This window comes from Amphiura filiformis, chromosome 5 (genome assembly GCF_039555335.1).
Source record: "Amphiura filiformis chromosome 5, Afil_fr2py, whole genome shotgun sequence".
NCBI lineage: Eukaryota > Metazoa > Echinodermata > Ophiuroidea > Amphilepidida > Amphiuridae > Amphiura > Amphiura filiformis.
This window is the reverse complement of record NC_092632.1, coordinates 59,543,932-59,563,679: the sequence shown is the minus strand read 5'-3', so window position 1 is coordinate 59,563,679 and position 19,748 is coordinate 59,543,932. Positions and strand designations below refer to the sequence as shown.

The following is a 19,748-nucleotide window of genomic DNA, read 5'->3' as shown; positions in this document are numbered from 1 at the left end:
TCGCTACTGGTTTCATCTTCCGACTCCTTTCCCTCGCCTTCAGACTCTGACTCACTCTCTGATGAGGAAGAGATCTGACGCACGGGCATCTGAAGGTGGACAAGGAGGTGTTGCCACCGTGTGGCTAGCCAACTGAACACCAGCAGAAGAGGGAGTACTCCGCCAGACCCCGAGATGCTAGCCATAGCACCCGGGATCCGCGCGCTCTCGCTGCTGTCGCCCTAGCCATAGCAGCGTGCGGCCTACCCTGAGCTGTATCAGGGTTAGCCACTCGCCGCCCAGCCTGGGTAACAGCTGGTGGTACTGCTTGCCCATCGCTAGGCGGCGCTTGATACGGTGCTAGACCGTGGAAGAAACCACCCTGCGGCGGGTACCACGGGGCATACCCTGTCGGTAGCTGACCCTGAAAGGATCCGCCACCAGGGAAACCCCATGGAACGGCAGTACCAGCACCGCCTCCCCCTGTTGCCACAGAGACTGTGGCAACCAGGACGCAGTACTGCGGTACCTGCGTGGTTGTAGCGTAGGGTGCCCGGTAGGGCTCCCGGCTGCGCACCACTGTACCCATGCCTCACAGCGTTCCCGCTAGAGGATCAAGCCGTGTGTATGGGTACCCGCTATACTGGCTGTCCCTTGGCTAGAAGGAGCTTGCCTAGTATCACGGGTAGCTGAGCGTGTATACCCCCGATCAGACACCTCGCTACCTGAATAGGCAGTATCAATCAATGGAGCCATGCTCCGCTGAATAGATAGTGATCGATCATAAGAGGGTAATTGACCCATTGACTGTAATGGATCACCCACGCTCTGCTGGCTCTCGAGGACATAAGTGGGTTGTTGATCAGCCAGGCTGTTCAAACTACCTACCCTAACCTCTTGAGCCTCGCCCAAGGTCGCTGTGTGTGGCGGACCACTCACGGCAGCTATGGGCGCGGGCATAGTGGCTACCACTGAAGTCGAGCCGTAGCTTCGTCTCGGTAGCTGCCACCGTTTACTTGGGTCGCTGTCCCGTGAGAGACTGCGAGCCCAACCCCGTATAGCCGCTAGCCAGTCCCGGAGGACAGCCGGCAGCCATTCCAAGGCCCAAGGTGTCACTCGGCGGTCCCGCCATGGAACGCTGCCGTGTGACAACCCCAGTTGGTTCTGCTAAGACTACACCCGAGCGTTAGCCCCGGTATCGTCTCTGCTAAACCCATGCACGTTTCATTCGACCCTTGCGGGAACGAAAGCGTGCTGCGTGTCGTGGATCAACCCAGGCAAGCCCGGGTTCCACTGGCACGCTGCGTGCTACAGACCGGCCGAGGCAAGCCCGGAGGTCCGTTCGCACGCTGTATGCTAGGATTCAGCCCAGGCAAGCCCGGGGTACCCTTGGCATACTGTCCATCGCCGGCTACTGCCGCGGCTGCTAGACCCGCTCGTTCGCCAGCAATAGACGGGCGTCCACCTGCAAGAAACTCGCTAGAGATCTCACTGGTAGACTGGTACTCGCCTGTTAGGGCAAGTACCGCCCTGCTGCCTGCTACTAGCTTAGACGGTTTGTCAGTGCTTTCGCTGGCTGCTAGGCCTTCGGGCTCGCTAGCAGTCCCGGAGGGTCCGCCTGCTTGCCGGGACCGGAGCCCCAGAGGTTACCTTAGCGTGGCCCTTGCCGGCCGCGCGAGTACCTACCATATCAACCTTACCTGTAGCCTTCTGTTTCTTGGTCTTCGTTTTCTGTCTGTGTCGAAGTCCCAAACGAGCGCTACTTTCTAAATCTTCGAAATGTACGTCCGATAAGCCTATGCAAAAAGATGCACACTTATTAAATTTAGAACAATCCCTGTGGGTGTAGCAGAGTGGATGCGGGTCCCACTCTGCCACAAGGGAAGGGCAGGATTGACAAGGCCTGGACATGTTGTAGTAAATCGGGGAGCGTATAGCACTACCCCCCCGAACACAAGCTCAAGCCCAATAAGCAGACCCACACGCACAGTGGCTGTCGCAGATGTAGTGGTATGATATAAAAATATACAAAGGGATGAAAAACTGAAAACCTTTTGCTATAGATTTGTCAGGCTGGTCCTTGAAACCCACGAACTCTTAGCAGTAACTCGTCATCAGGCCAGCGTACTGAAAGATATAACGATAGAGCACACCATAAACATAGCGATAATCACTCACCATACATGTATACACAGTACTGTACAAACATCTATTGTAACTTACTAGTCTGCTATAGTTGTTTTACGTGAGAACAAAAATAAAATGGCGTCCTAAGGGCGCCATTTTGAAAACGTGTGTCCCGTGATATCTGAACGGAAACACTCATACAAGCTAAGTTTTTTTTTTTTTTTTTTCACTTTTCTAGCCGAAAAATGTCGTCAAAACTATCTCCCTATCGTACTATACTGGTTGGTTTTTACTTCAGGTGTAACAAACAAACTGTATATCTCGATCCTTTGGTTCAGTAATGATACTTAGCGTTGGCAAAGAAAAATCCACACGTCTATCTCATCTAGAAACCAAGGAGGATAAGGATGATTATCGTGTGTGACGTCACCGGATGGGTGAGTCCACTCGGGGGATCGGGTTTTTTGTTATTTATTCATTTATGTGGGACAAAATGACTATTGGTTTTTTCCGCATCTCGGGATCGATGCAAGAAGTATCTTAATCAACATCGGAAACGGTAAGATCGACCGGTGTACTGAGTCTCGATAATATATTTCTACTAGATATTATATGTAACATATTATCGATTTTTCGTCATCAAACATTCGTTAGAACTTAAACATTACTGGAAATAGAATGGCAATATATTAAATACCGTATATATGTTACATACAATATTGTACGTACAATATTCGGAGTCTGTGGAGCGCTTTAAGATGATGAAAACATGCTCATACCATGGAGATCCAACCCAATATACTGAAGTAGTTACCACCCAAAACAATGACAGCATTGATTACATACCAGCTGTTAAGCTGAATATATACTCGATCACCGAGCGATTGCGATTAAACGCTTTTGGAAAGCGATGGGCAATCGCCCAATTTTGCGATGCATCGCCTGTCGCTTTTGCATTTATACTTATCACGGCGATAGCGATTGCAGACGACAATTAAAATATTCTAAATGCCACAAAATACATTTTTAAAACATCAGGTGCAGTCAATAATTATTGTTTTGAATGAATTCATCACCAAAAGTCAATAATCGAGAAAGGTAAATTAATTAGCAAAATAATAGATCCAGTTGGTTGAAAATGATTGGTTGACGCATTCACCATGTTCACGTGTCAAGCGATATCGCTGGGAAGTTGAGATTTCTTCAACTTGCAAAAGCGACATCGTTTTTGCCTCAGCGATTTGAATCGATTGATCGGCTTGACGCTCTGGAAATGTAAGTAAACACTGAGCATGCGTGAAAATCGCTTTTCTGCAAAAGTGATAGAGTATAAATTCAGCTTTAGCTGAGCCTATGAAACATATTCATCTTACCTTTGCAGACAATTTTTCAGGTGATTCCTCATCAAGAGTCACTACCCCACCCAGCTGCACAAATACATCATTGTACTTCCGTTCCAGACTACGCGTCTTCTGCTCAGATTCCTCTCTCTCTAAAGTCAAATCCCGTATGCGAGATTCCAGTTCGAAGATTCGCTGTGCTTGTTCTTTCCCTTCATGCTGCAGTGCACTGATGGTATGCTCTCCACGACTGTGTACTGTCTCTATGTGACTACTTGCCTCATGGAGTTCACCCACACGAACCCTAAGATCTTTGATAATGTCCATCTGTTGTGCCCCATCTTTCCGGTATTGCTCCATTTGACCTTGTAGTTCTTGGATTTGGAGTTCCCTTGCAAGAACTTTGTTTTGTGTGTCTTTGAGCTGAAATTCAAAATGTGTTACAATTCATTAGTCACATCAAGAACATAAAACTCATGAAACACCACCAATGACTTAAAGTCACTGAAAGTATTTAAGGGCATTTCATGATCCACAGCATCATCCCCCCACTTTTCTCAAAAAAATTTGAGATTTTTATATCTCTGGCTACATAATGTTTATGTACAAAAAATTTCTTGCAGATTAATTCGTTTAGCAAAGATATCGTGAAATTTGAATTTCGTTCTGGTATACCAGAATGACATTACAACACATTGTCTATGGAGCAGTGTAATACACATAATCATGCATAACTGGCAAACGCAAAATCGGAATCAACTGAAATTTTGGGAATAAGCTTTTTTCTTGGATATCTACTGAAAAACGTCATAAAAAGAGGATGCTAGGTTCAAGAAATACTCCTTTAATTGGCAAAATATACAGCCTTTTATATCTATATGCTGTGGCTGCAAAACTATAACATTTTGTTTGCTTGTTTGGTCACTTTGTAATAGCCTAGATTTGGGTTCTGATGCAGACTCATCAGGCTCAAACATAATGCTCAAGCCAGGCTAAAAAGCCTGTGATAAAAGCTATATAAGCATGCTGGTTATATGTGGAACATTATTTTATAACATGAAATTCTTTCATTTTTTTTTTCAAACAGGACTTTTTGGCATATTTATAATGTATACACATGCCCCAAATTACAAGATATGAAATCAGACAAATAGGGGTGGTCTTCCCCATGAGAACTACCTGCTGATTGGCCTAAATGAAGTTTTCATTATCAATTGCCCAATCAGCAACATTGTTAGAATAATTTCACCACACAAAAACACCACACAAGCTCCATTCTGATTGGTGATTAAAGTGAAAATATCATGTAAATGACCAATCAAAGGCAATGTTAGATTGGCAGGTAGTGCTCAGGGGTTAACCCTCCCAACAAATCAAGTGAACAATTTTACTGTCATAGTGTCAGCCTCTGCAAAAATGAAAGGAACTACCACTAACGAGATACATGTTTTCTAAACTTTTCAGTATACTATTATATTAACATTTATTTTCATTAAAAGTTCGCCACTTTCAGATGCTATGTACTTTTTGTTAACCAAAATATTGCTATGGAAATGCCAAAAAAATGACCCACTTACCTCTGCTTCGAGTTGTTCATTTTTGAGTTGAAGAGAAGCCAATTCTGTCCGTTGAAAGTCTGACAACCGTAAATGTGATAAGTAAGTACTTGGTGGTGCAGGATCACGGTACTCATGCTAGAAATAGAATAAGATTCAAAATAATGCCGATTGTAATTAAAATTGTGTTTAGCTCATGTTGAATAGCATTTTAAGAGTAGTGGTCGTGACAATGAAACTTCTTAATCAAGTAAAGTATATTACAAAATAGAGAGAACGTTATTGAAATGAAATAAGAATCCCAGGGGGGCCACTGGTCATTGACCAGGGGGTATCATGTGGCCAAAGATTCAAGTAAAAGGGTCTTTTTCATGATCAGGCACTGTACTTACGTATCGTGAATAGGGTATTTAAAACAAGGAAATTTAAGAAAAAGGGTATACTTTGTTCAACAAATCAGTGTTTTGGGTCATTTGAGACAAATGTTGCATGGAATAAAGATTAAAAGTTATGAACTTTTAAATTTGTGTTTTCCCAGTTATCATGAAGGGTTTTAGAGTCAAAATATGACTGATTTACTTGCTTCTAATGGGGGCAAAAATGACTGATTTACTTGCTTCTAATGGGGGCAAAAATAATGACAAGAAAGGCTACAAATGAAAATTTACTTATATTAGGCCAAGTAAAATAAAAACATGTTTCACGTCCGGGTTTTTGAAAAAAAGGAGGAAGAGGGGGCTTTTTATTTTTTATTTTTTATCGCAAAATTGGTGTAAATACCCATAATTCGAGCTGTTTTAGCATAAACAATAATGCCTGGAAAAAGGAGGAGGCCTCTTTTTATTTGTTGTTCTGAGAGATAGGCCCCTCTTACTATCACAAAACCTTACAAAAGTGTTTCTTGTATGTTAGCAAGGCTATAGAAAGCATCTCGACTTCCTAGACATATTTTTTGAAAAGTTATAACTGAATTTCAAAAAATAAAAATAAAATTGAAGAAACCTCAAAAAAGGAAGCGGGAGGGGACGTGAAACATGTTTTATTTTTTATTTGGCCTTATGAGCCTTTTTTTCTTTTCAGTTTTGGTTTTGTTTTCTGATCTCATTATTATTTTACCTGATAAATGCCATAAACACTATTATTCTAGTCTTACTTACTGAAAACCTGAAGGAAGTGTACTTTCGTTTTTGGTTTTGAAAGTTATTTTGCAAACATGACATTGCAGTGTAGATAGTGAAAATGCAAACTAATAAAATGAAAAGAAAGCCTCATAATTAAAATTATGACAAAGAAACATTTATAAAGAACCCGGTAAGAACTGAGAATGAAAGAACTGACAAATTAAAGAGTGGGTGAAAGAGTGGGGTGTCTGAAGTCTTAGTGTCACATTAATGTGGACCAGTGTGACATCAAAGTTTTCAATTTGAGTTTGAGCCTAGGAGGACAATTCAGGCTGAATGTCCCCACCTCCACATATCAAGACAGATTCATGCTAGTGATCTGAACAACACACTTCCAGAAACCAATAGGACTCAATTTATACAGACAAAACAAGTTTGATACTTTTGCTCCTAACTACAGGTATTTCAACAGTACACTGATGTCTAGCATATGTTTTTTCATAATCATACACTTGGAATGTTCATTTTGCAAATTTTTCACAACACTCAAGATTTAGGTTTCTGTTAATTTAATATATTGGAAAATTTCTTTTATAAATTATTTACAATTTATCCAATAAAATAATAACATCAAATTCAAAAGCAACAAAATAACCCATACCTTATCTTCAAATGAAACATGCTTTCTGGTGAAGAGTGGGCTGGTTGGTCTTAAATCAGTTCTGTTTTATAAGAGATAGAACAATGACAAATGATTATACATAATATATTCATATTTTGTATTGTTGAAAATTGACATACTTGTTGTTTACAGGCTGTATACATAAACAAATCGCAGCGATGAACAAAACATGCGATCGCACTGGAAAATCACATAGAAATGCAATATCAGACTAGATATTATGTAAACAAACTGTTGTTGTAATTCTACATTCCTTCTTTCTAAACATGTACATTTTGCATAATTCACAACTGAAATTTTCATTCTGAAATGACATTCTGAATCTATTTTATGATTAAAAATATTTTATACCATGCTTGAAAAAAAATAACATAATTGTACATTATATGTCTGCCTTACCTTGACAAATCTTGAATAAGCTTGTCTTTCTTATCTAACTCAGATTTGTATAATTTGACTTGATCATGAAGCTGTAACAGAAATGATAAAAAGGAACAATTATATGTACAGCTGAACAAAAATATCTAGAAACAAAAATATGCAATTAAGCCGAGTAGCTCATTGGGTAACCATGGTAACATCAATAAGCTAAGTGAGCGAGCTCGGTCAGACCTTCATTCAGTGATCTGGTGATGTAATTTACGCATGGATAAGTCTTGCTAGATCATAATATATTTGTTACTTAGCAGCCAATGGTTGTCAAGTATATTGTAAACACGCATTGTACATTAACTCGCAAAGTGTATCATTGAAAATAAATCTTAAACGCAATTATGTGTGTTGGAACCATGGAACATTGGAACATGCATGTTAGCATGTCCATGTAATGCCTAAATGTATGGGGATGATAAATATTTTGACAACAACTAAAATATGTGAGATTAATTTTCAATTTGCTAAATTGTCATTTGAAAAATATAGCATTGTTAAGGTGGTACTACAGTACACCCCTTGATGAATTTGTGACTATTTTTGTATTTTTCTCAAAAAATAATAACACACTGGTAAGAAAAGTTATGTATATAGGGGCAAGGAATTCAGTTACTACACTGGAATTTCAGTGACTCAAGACAAGTGGTACATTATTATGATAAGAAAAGAGGGGCCGTTAGAATGTACCTCATTTCTTCATATATAATGAACCACTTGTCTTGAATCACTGAAATTTCAGTGAAATAATTGGATTCCTTGCCCCTATATTATACATATAACTTTTGTTACCAGTGTGTAGTTATTTTTTTGAGAAAAATGCAAAATTAGTCACAACATTTATCAGGGGGTGTAGTGTACCACCTTAAGTAATACATAGATGCACCATAATGGTGATGATAGTGATGAGGCATATGTGTGTTACATTTGAACAAATCATCTTTAGAGTATTCCTACATTTATTTTAACTGCATATTTGGATTGATGTGGTAAAAAGTTTCCAAAAATGTATACTTAACCCCATCTTAGTTGTGTATCCAATTTGCAAAATGCATGTTGTGGTAGAAAATGTTGGCATGTGTGTAGTGTATAGGGAAAAATTGTGGTTCTTGTGACTTACAGTGTACTTAAAAACATAATTAGATATATTTAAAGGAGTATTTTGTGATCCTGGCATCGTCTTTTTATGATATTTTTCAGCAGATATCAACGAAAAAATGTATTCCCAAAATTTCAGTTGATTCCGATTTTGTGTTTGCAAGTTATGCATGATTATGTGTATTATAGGCCAGTGTTGTGATTTCATTGTTCCAGAACATAACTCAAATTTGTTGATATATTTTGCTGAACGAAGTAATCTGCAAAAAAAGTTTTTGTACATAAACATTATGTAGCTAGATGTTTCCAGTGATCATCTCAACTTTTTTTGAGAAAAGTGGAGTGATGCGGCTGTGGATCACGAAATACCATTTTAATAGCTGAATATGAATAATAATAAATGAAATAAACATTCAAGATAAGGCTTTCACTTCAGATCATATATTTAACAGCTCTAACTATTCTCTTGATCAAGAAAATCAAAATAAGCTCATGCAGGGGGTAGGCTCCTCAATTCTCCCACACACATTACAGGGTACCGTGTCCTCACTCCTATGTCCTTGCTTACTTTGCGTCTTGTTAGCTTTTTAGTGATGAGTAATTTATTTTTGGTCAATTGTAATTTTTTTTTATATTGGTATCAAAGTGTTATTTTTCAATAATAATTAACATAATGATTTGAGAATGTTAATCAAGTTTTTGGCTGCTTCGACCAACAATACAAAACATTGTAATTTTTTTAATAAGTGCTTATTTGATAAAAATGACATCTAGAGGAAGTTTTTTCTAACGAGGAACAGCTCAAAATTTCTGACACACTGTTCAAGCCACTCTAAATGCCGGGAGGGGGCACTTAAGTTTCACAGTGTACACATGCAATTCCAGAACGTGAATTAAGAGTCCTTTTCAGAGAATGAACACAAATCGCACAAATCCCATTTATGCTCAAAATATAGGGTGAAATAAAAAAAACTAAACTTGAATAACCCAAAGTAAAAACTAAGTATTTAAAGGGATAATTACGAGCCCCAGGGAGGGTAAAATTTGGGGCTGTCAATATTAAAGGGATAAATGCTTCGGAGCCATTTAAATGTTTTGAAAATTCCCTAAACATGTAAACATAATAATGGAAAGTGGACACAAAATTTGGAAAGTTAACACAAATTTTTTTAATAGAAATGGTATACATGTATTATCCTATATTTCCTAGTTTATTATTCATTCACTAAAATTTTACAGCTATTCAACTAGGGCTGCTAAGAATACGCAATTGCGTTATTTGCAGCGCAATTTGCGTCCACTAAATAAAAACAGGGAAAATTGTTTTTAAGGGTCCAGGCTTTTTTTAAATTGCCTTATGCATCAATTTATGCATGCATCGATTATGATTGCATGCTTGTGTACATGATTGGTCGCTAGCGTTATTTCCCTAATCAGCTATTCAATTTTGGTACAAATACTGAAGTAGGTACAAGGGAACTTGCTAGACTTAAGTTCAGTCTTTGTTTACAGAATTTAATGTTTATGTTTGGGGTAGGGCAGCTTTATTGTATTCGGTAATCACTCCTCAATTGTTTACAGGAAAATGAAAGCTTAAGGTTAGCCGAGAGTTTTTCATGCGCTTGATTTCAGAGGCGTAAGTTCATAACAGAAACAGCCATGCAGAAAATGAACAAGCGTGCTGGGACGTGAGGCCTACTTACAATAGAATATTGATCCACGGTCAAGACATGAAACTTGGCTTAGCTCGTGCCCGGAGCTCGTGAGTCGGGGCGGGCGGGGGTTATGATGAGGCGACATGCGGGTCGGATGCGGGGAGGGTACAAGCCATTTTCGCAATTTTCATAAGGATTTTATAAATTTTAAAATTGATTGGGGCACTTAATCGTCAAGCTACGCCCTGGAAAATGTGTTGATTTTGAATTTATAGCCTTGATATCTTTGATGAAATAAATCAATGCTGCTATTCCCCTGATTACAATGTAATAGGGTACAACAATAACATCAACAACAATATCAAAAAGCAATTATTTGCAAATCGAATTTGGGAAGAATATTAAAAAAGACAGACTAAGCAGGCCTACAAATTTCTGAATTATATAAAGTGAAAAACAATCAATCACGATTCACTGCAGTCAGCGAATCAATCAAATAAAACTAAAAAGAAAGGAGCAAGAAAGAATAAAGAAATAGTGAAAAAGAGAAAGAAAGAAAGAGAGAGAAAGAAAAGAACGAAAAAGAAAGTAAGAAAGAAAAAGAAAGGAAGAAAGAAATGAAAAAAAAAATGAAAAAAGAGAAAGAAAAGAGGAAAGAAAGGAAGTAAAAATGAGAAAAGAGAGAAAAAAGGAAAGAAAATTCAGCCACATGGGGACTCGAACCCACAAAAATTGTTCATAACAGATTCCCAGTCCAACGCTCTATCCACTGGACCATACATCAGCTTACGCAATTTCTTATTCTCGAAGCGGATATGTAACTATAATTTGATGTAATTACTTGATTACAATCGCGTCCGCACAATGGCTCTTAGAATAAACACGCATGTCGGCGCTGAAATTTTGAACGAACTGATGGAGGAAAAACCTCGTTTTTGCAATACTAGCTTCAATTTGGAGTGAAAATCAAATGGGATAGCAATTGGCAGAATGTTGAGAAATAATGTAGGTATTCAGATGTCTAAATTAACGCCCGTTATCAAGATATCGATAATTTCACAAAACAGTTTTTTCTCAGACAAGATTCTCGAAAATGTTCCCCAAAACGGGCTTTTTAAATTTGATCGGTACTGTATTTGGTTCTTCCCCATGGCAACATTATTTCTTTAATCGATTTGTAGTACAATACAAAAAAGGAGAAAACAATCACTCGGCGTGGTTTTATACGGAGCGAACATTTGAAAAAAAACTGCATGGAACGTGTTTTTGATCTTGTGAACATGGTGCGTAAAAATGATTTAAACGAAGGATTTTCAAACGGATTCTAAAATTTTTTATAAACACACAAAAATAATGTAAAGATACATCCATGCACCAACATTTGACTCACTGGGATATTTGATTGCTGAGAAAACGCGGTTTTAGAGAACAACTTTATACGTCTTTTATACGTTTTTTATACGTTTCTTCGTGTAACCTTAACATCAAAATTGTATTTTGTTTCCAAATTTTAAAGAAGAAAACGGGACATGATGCAGTGGATGGAATTAAAAAAAGTGAAAAGTGACGGTTGTGAATGATTCGTCTAAACATGTGAAATATATAAAAACATTGTGCTTGCCTTTTGGACTTCGGAATATCTCTTGGGGCTGTGCCCCCTCGGGATAGCACCTTGGGATCATGGGATAGGCCTAGTACAATGATCTGTACGATGATTTTTATTTTTGGGTGGATCATCGTATATAGGCAAATGACGGAGGGGGGATTTAGGGACAAAAAACTATTTTGATGATAGGCCCTACGTGAGATTTTACTCATGAATTGTCCAGCTTTTTGCATGAGATTTACTACCTTGGCGTGAGATTATACTACATTGGCGTGAGACCGTGAGAAAGTGACCGAATGTGTGAGACTCACGCCCAATGAGTGCCAGCCCTGGTACGTCCCGCTTTCTTGGCACGCCCCTGGTAGGCCTATGACTTGTTGTACTAGGCAAAAAGGCAATCCCTGAAATTTCAAAACAACTCTGATCGCAGTCTTCTAAAACAACATAATAGCATACAGAAGAAGTATAAGTCAGTCAATGTAAACAGTAATACTTACATCTTGTACCGCCTTCTTGGAATGTCCTGGTGGTGCTGGTGAATAGGAACCAAACGCTGGTGCTGAATGGTTATGCCGCAGTCTCTCAATCTCATCGTCAAGTAATGTCAGGCTTCGATCTGTAGCTCGACTTGCTGATGATATCCTCGGTAAACTACGCTCAAATTTATCTTTATCGAAATAGGAAGTCATAATTTACAATGTGGTTTAATGTCTACAATGTATTATAAATATAATTTAACAACAACGATCGCTGCATTCGCTTAGCAGTCACACAAAAATCGGCGTGGTATTTCAACTTTGTTGGCATTGGCAACTGCAATATTTACCAATTGAGTAAATAACGTCTGGCTGGTTTCCAGTCACGTATGTATCGGTCGTTCAACACGGAAAATAAGCTTACAGGGAATACTTCACATATCCACCTGCTAAATCCGGGAATTTGCGCTATGGGTTCACCTATTTTGGAAGGAATTTTCATTCAAAGCAATAACAAAAACATGGCGGTTCATGTAAACAATTTTTTTAAAGGAAATATGAACGCAATGTTTTGGTGATTTTTCAAGTAATTTTACATTTTATTTTAGAATGCATGAGATCTGCACCTGACCAACAAGATGCTGAAATCCAAGAGCCCATTGAAGAGTGTCCAAGGCGACGGTGATGCCTTGAAAAAAGAGGTAAGCTTATGCCTTAACATACATCACACAGGCAAACACATTTGCTAGTCAGCCAAATTCGCCGAAAATGTCAATGCATTTTTACATAGAAATTTAAAACAACTGGCCGAAAAAGGAAACCTACATAAATATGTTTTCTATACTTCACTTGACCCAAATATATGATTTTTTATGGTGATAAGACACTCGCTCGTGGAATTTTAGAGGATTTTGATAGCAGTAATATTAACAAAACCTGCTATCATAATGAGACAAAAGATCTAGAAACACCCCTGAAATGCCGTTTTGGGGAATTTTGCTAGCTGAATCTTTTTGACATTGTTTGATGAAAATCAATCTTTGACAAGATGTAACTTTGCTACGGAAAGTGCTATGAAAAAAGGGTTTTCAGTTTTGGCTTTGTTTACTCGACAAGGGCTTTAATTTGATATATAAATTGATGCAGTTTGATGGCAAATTTGAATTCACCTAGCATACCTACATCACACGTCACACTGTCACTCAGGGGTCGAAATACAAAATAAAACTTACATGCACAACTCTGATTTTTTTCCAAAAAATTGGCTGATTTTCACAAAATTTAACATGCACAGGCAAAATTCTACATGCACAGAGGCAAAGTTACATGCATCTGTGCATGTATGCATATGTGCTATTTCGAACACTGCTGTCACTGACACTGTATATTTATTTGTATTTTTTTTGTATAAAATGTTAGTTTTCACTGACACTGACAGATATGTCCTTTCTTCTTCTTCTTCCTTAGTTCTACGTCTTTATCAAATTAAAGCCCTAAACAAAGTCATAAACACCAATTTGGGGTACTTCCGCGCCTCGGAAAATGATATTTAAGGTTTAGGACTAATCCACAGCCTCATCCCCCCCCACTTTTTTCAAAAAAAGTTAAGATTTTTATACCACTGGAAGCCTCTGGTTACATGATGTTTATGTACCAAAAATTTCTTGCAGGTTAAGGGAAGGGGTATGAACGTTTGGACAGTATTTATTGTGGGACATTAGAGCACATCAGACATATCAATTGCATTCTGAATACTGAAGAATGTCCTTCTGATATCAAATAATTTTGATTTTTGAAATTAGCAATGTAATACACATTTTATGGCAAATCATTAAAAATTGATATTTTTGATATTTAACAGTACTTGAAGTAAACTTTATAAATCTGATGATTTATACTTAAAGTGTATGTAGGTGGGATGAAAAGCTGACGATCAATTGAAAATTTTGACCTTTTACAGTATTGAAGATATGGATTTTTTCCCAAAACACCAAAAAAAATGGGTCTTTTTGGGAAAAAAATCCATATCTTCAATATAAAAGGTCTAATTTTTCAATTGATCGTCGGCTTTTCCTCCCAGCTACATACACTTTAAGAATGTATCATTAGATTTATAAAATTCATTTCGAGGACTGTTATATGGCCGTGTGTCTTGACTTGGGACCCTGGAAAAGTGGGAGGTGTGACACTTTGACTGAAAATTTCAACTTTTCTCTTTAATTAGACTATGAAGACAGCATCATAATCCTTCAAGTTTACATTCATTTGAAAGCTAATTTATTCTGCTTGAACATGATACCAAAAGAAAAGTAATACGACATTGCTAATTAATTTTACGGACCAATAAGTTAACGAAGTGCAAAGTGGGAGGATCACGGACACGGATCTTCGGACACGGTACAATGTAATCTCTATGGGAAAAATGAATTTTTATAGGTACCAACTATGATCCACTCGAAATTGTTAGTAATTTAATATTTTGTGGTTAATAGATGTATTTGAATGGACTTCTTAATAGTTCTGCTGTAATATTTTATGAATTTTACTTTAATTATACAGATTAATGACACTTAACGAGCTGCTAATTAAGAGTAAAACGATGATGCGACAAAAGCTCCGACATTCAGAAATTGTGTTGGGAGTTTGAACCACTGTGATAGAAGCCAAATATCCACCCATCATTAATGCTGTATTTTAGAAGCAAGTAATTAATAAAGAATTAAACAAATTGTTGGCCTGTAATGTTCTAAATTATTAGATTAATGACACTTAACGAGTTGTTAATTAGCAAAGGCTAAAATAATTTTGCCATCAAAAACAAGTTTGATCATTAGAAATTGTATGAACTACTTTGAAAAACTACATTGTCCTACAGGTCAAACATTACACTCCCTCTCATTTATGCTTGTATTGTTAAGCAATTAATAATATTAAAAATAAAATGCAACATTGTTTAAGGCCAAATAAAAAAAAAAACATGTTTCACGTCCCCTCCCGCTTCATTTTTTGAGGTTTTCGAAAATAAATTTTTATTTTTTGAAATTCAGTTATAACTTTTCAAAAAATATGTCTAGGAAGTTGGGATGCTTTCTATAGCCTTGTTAAGATACAAGAAACATTTTAGGAAGGTTTTGTGATCATTAGAGGGGTGTAACTCTCAGAACAACAAATAAAAAAGGGCCTCCTCCTTTTCCAGGCATTATTGTATGTACGAATTGTACGCTAAAACAGCTCTAAGTATGGGTATTTACACCAATTCTGTGATAAAAAATAGAAAATAAAAAGCCCCCTCTTCCTCCTTTTTTTCGAAAACCCGGACGTGAAACATGTTTTATTTTTTACTTCGCCTAATGTAACTGATAATTTAATTATCATAAGTCCAGGAACAGAGTTGACACAGTGTCAAGAACTAAAAGTAATGGCCCATAACAGTTCCAAACACTCGGAAACTCCGCTCTGTAGCATTTGTTAACTGTGATGGATAACTGAATGTCAGAGAGCTGTCATGTTATTGTATGACATGTTTATAAACTGATTTTCATGCTTGTAAGGTTTGCAGAATCAGACACCAGCAAAGATCAAAAGTCTTCTACATCTAAAGCACCAACAAAAAAGTGTCATTGAAACTGAAGAAATGGCAAACATTATTGCCAAGGATCAGTAATTGCCATTGAACCATCAAGTGATTCATATGATTACCACTTGTTTTAAAGTTGCATCAGAAGGCATTATTACAGTCAAAGTAGCTTTTGTTCATTCTGACTATAATCATACATTAAAAATGTCGATTGCAGATCAAGCCAGGAAGCAGCAACTCCTCGGCTATGGAATTTCACTCATAATTATCAAGTGACTACAAGAGAAGGGTGTTTGAAAGTAGATGAAAGACCAGCCATTGTACCAAAGCAAAATATTGTACAATATTATTATTATGTTGGTATTGACCTTTCACAGAGCAAGAAAAAAGCAAATTATTGTGTTCTTCAAAATGCAGACCATGAAGACATTTTGTGTTCATTATGGTGACTGCGCTTTGATTCAGCTAGGATAAACAAGATGGATAAAAACTGAGGATTAAAGCATGTTAGACAGGCTCATAGTTATGCCTTGTATTTTTCATGTTTTTGATGTTTAGAGAGCATGTGTGTATAACTAGAAAGCACTCTGGACATGATTTTCCTAGACACGTTATGCTGAAATAACAATGTGACGATTTTTACAGCAAATTTTATGAAGGTAATTTTCCTCCTCATGTATCACGATTATATAGGGATACCTGTAAAACTATACATATTTAGAATGCTCTTACCTTGAATAATCCAATTCTGGCATAGATTTTACTCTAGGATGTATCTCATCAGTGGACCAAATTTTTTGAGTCATACACTTTTTTATGGAAAAATCACCGATATTTGTACTTGTAACTTCTTAACCCTTACCCCTATCAAGAAAATAATGTCATTTTTGAATTCCTTGGAGCAAAAGCTTCAAAAATATGTATACTTTTAATAGGGTGAGATGTTTAGTTCTTGCGTAGCAAACGTTTGAATCAAAAAAGGCGTATATTTCTTGAATTTTGTCGGTGTCACGCAAAAGGTTCCCAACTTAAGACACGCGGCCATATATCAAAAATTTGAAAAATATCAAATTTTAATAATTTGTCATAAAATTTGTATTATATCGTGAATTTCAAAAATGAAAATTATTTGATATCAGAAAGACATGCTTCAGTATTCAGAATGCAATTCGATCGTCTGAGTGCTCTCATGTCCCACAAAAAATACTGTCGAAACGCCATAAACGCTCATTCTAGATCCCTTAATTCGTTTGGCAAAGATATCGTCAAATTTGAATTTCGTTCGGATAATATTTGTATTGTGTTTTAGGATCAATTTGGCTGACTAGCAAATGTTAATAAGGTTTGCATGTTATACCTAACTAAAAAATGTGCATCTGCTTTGACGCAAGTTTGCAGACAAGGTTGTAAAAACAGATTGTGCGTCCATCTGAAATTCATGATTAATCATACCCGGAAACATGGTGGTAACTGGTATGCCATGATCAGAGAACGGCAATCCCTTGAAAGCTGTTCAGCCCTGATTTGGTAAAATGATCTAACTTGAAAATCGCTGTTTTGAGAAAAAGTTTGAACACTTGACGTTTTTCTTTTTGTATAAAATAAATTATTAAACACATCTAATATCTTAGAAAATCTTATTATTTGCAAAAGTTTGGCTAATTTGGTTGAGTAATTTTGAAATAACAACCATTTTTAGGGAGTTAGATTCTTTTGCATTGTTTAACCTTGTAACAAAAATAAACAAAGCGAGACTCATTTATTTGGTAAAATGATCTATCTTGAGATAGGTTGTTTTGCCGTATTATCATTAATGTGTTCTGGCGCTCTCTAGGGGATCTTGGCTAATGCGGTAAAATGATCTAACTTTTTACCATATTAAATACACGGAAAGTGACAAAAAAGTGTCCAGATAGGTTCTGCTATCTTTAAAACGAAGCATGGTGATGATTTAAGGATGTCACCAATGGAAAGAGCACCCTCATATTACCAAAAATATGGATTTATCTCAAAATGTCCAAATTTCAAGTTAGATCGTTTTACCGAATCAAAGTGTATTTTTGCTGTGATATACTGATATTCCATCTCCAGCCGCTATGATAATTTTTTTTTTCATTTCCATGTTACATGTTCAGAAACAGGTGCAAACAACTACTGCGCTGGAATTTTTTATTTCAACACAGACAACAGTTGTGGAGTTGAAAACCAATATTTGATCAATAAATCAATAACTACTTGCTGTGAGTTGCTGAATTTTCAATGCAGTAGTTGTAGTCTTTGCCCCTATAATATACATATCACCAATGCACTATAATTTTTGAGAAAAATGCAAAAATAGGCACAAAATTGGCCAGGGATGTAGTACCCCCTTAAGGCAAGGTGGAAAAACAGTGTCATGGGGTAGAGCTGTTCTGACCTATTTTGTGAAAAATCTGGAAGAATTACTGTAACAATATATACCATGATTAAAGAGTTTAACTTCAACACTACACTATTTTTCGCTCACCTGGAACGTTTTTCACTAGTTCGACTAGCGTCTTCAGCAGATGGTGATGCTGTGATGATATCTTGTCTACAATCGGGATATCTCTCACTGATGACGTCATATGATTGACAGGATGACGTCATAGGATGTTACGATGTAGCGCCGCCCCCCCTGGGCATCAGCAAGTTATCCCAGATGGGGTTTATTTCTAGACCTTTGTCACGATTCAGTCTTGGTTTCTGAGTCCTTATGTGTATAGCTTCCAGAACTCTACGGGAATATTCCTTTTGCTCCCGTTCAAGAACTTTTACATTTTCCCAGTCAATCTGGTGTCCTTTTGATCTTACGACATGTTCCCTGACAGCTGATTTGGAACTGCCAGCGGTGGATTTATGTTCACTGATCCTTTTCTCGAGCTTCCTGGCTGACTCGCCAATATAACTAGCATCACAATCAGCGCAAGTGATCTCGTACACAATACCAGACTGTTTGCTGGAGTGTCTACCAGCTTCAAACCTCAAAATACGCTTAGGAGTGCTTTAGTAGCCCCTACAGAACCCATTAAACAGTCTGGTATTGTGTACGAGAAAATGACGAAATTGCAACAGTGACTGTCACGGTCACCCTTACGAGTGAAAATACAGCTTATTTAGCCAGTGTCAACATGGGGTCATCGGTTTGAATATTTTCCTAACATATTGGACTAACTCCACAGCTATATGGTTTTTCACAAACAGTAATTGAAAGAAAACTGAAATTGTTCGTCATTTTTCGGCACAAAAATTTTTGGCAAAAAATGACGTCACAGACATAAACAACAATCTCCTAATTAGCATAATTGTCGCCATTCCTCCAGCTAGCTCGTCTGTGATTGGTCCTTTAGTTATCTAGTTTTTATTCTATATCGCTGTGGATGCCAACCAGTAGTCCTGGGCAATGCTCCATCTTTTTTAACCACCCTAACAAACCGGGCCAACAACATGCTCACATAAACAAGAACAATAAGAATTTTTTCTATTTCTATTTTCCAGCTTGATGCATTCATCTTGGAATGTCAAGGAGTACTGGATGACGCAACCCTTAAAGACAGAGAACCACGGATGAAGAAATTGAATACAAGGTGAGTCAGAGATCCTGATAATGACTTCTTCTGGTAGAAAGTAAATGAATTGATTTGAAAATGCTAACTGAAGAGGTCAGATTCAAAATGTGACATGCCGAGAGGTTGCTTTGTGTATGTTGTCAAACAAATGTTATTTGAATCAAAGTTTTAAATTATTGTGTAGAAACAGTACAGTGATTCCATTTTTCCTTTTCTCGTGAATCTTACTTTCAGATGTCAAGATCTATATAAGAAGCTGAATAAACTGGTGCAGAAAGTCAATAAACTATCAAAGGTAAATTTTAACACTAATTAAATACATTATTTAATAAGTACACTATTGGATTGGACAAGAACAACATGTTACCAGTATATAACAGCTGCTGCTTTTAAAAAGCTATGTGCTCTTGCTCCTTGATGTTATTTGTTGTTGTTGAAGCATTTCTTCTAAAGTGTTGTCTTGAAAGAATGTGATGAATCAGCTTTACATGTTTATGAGAGGACAGCTATGCAAA

General features: G+C 37.3%; 2 protein-coding genes across 2 annotated transcripts in view; one reads left to right on the top strand and one right to left on the bottom strand.

Moving 5' to 3' along the window:
* LOC140153454 (coiled-coil domain-containing protein 170-like) overlaps positions 1-12,379 on the bottom strand; it is a 31,996-nt gene extending 19,617 nt beyond the window's left edge. The window contains exons 1-5 of the mRNA XM_072176211.1: positions 12,091-12,379; positions 7,205-7,275; positions 6,785-6,845; positions 5,024-5,140; positions 3,480-3,869 (exon numbers count right to left, since the gene is read on the bottom strand). Coding sequence (XP_072032312.1) covers positions 3,480-3,869; positions 5,024-5,140; positions 6,785-6,845; positions 7,205-7,275; positions 12,091-12,282 — 831 coding nt within the window. The 5' untranslated portion in view covers positions 12,283-12,379. The remainder of the gene's footprint in view (positions 1-3,479; positions 3,870-5,023; positions 5,141-6,784; positions 6,846-7,204; positions 7,276-12,090) is intronic.
* A 219-nt stretch (positions 12,380-12,598) lies between these two features.
* The window catches only part of LOC140153457 (uncharacterized), a 33,655-nt gene continuing 26,505 nt past the window's right edge, over positions 12,599-19,748 (top strand). The window contains exons 1-3 of the mRNA XM_072176214.1: positions 12,599-12,770; positions 19,163-19,251; positions 19,468-19,528. Coding sequence (XP_072032315.1) covers positions 12,708-12,770; positions 19,163-19,251; positions 19,468-19,528 — 213 coding nt within the window. The 5' untranslated portion in view covers positions 12,599-12,707. The remainder of the gene's footprint in view (positions 12,771-19,162; positions 19,252-19,467; positions 19,529-19,748) is intronic.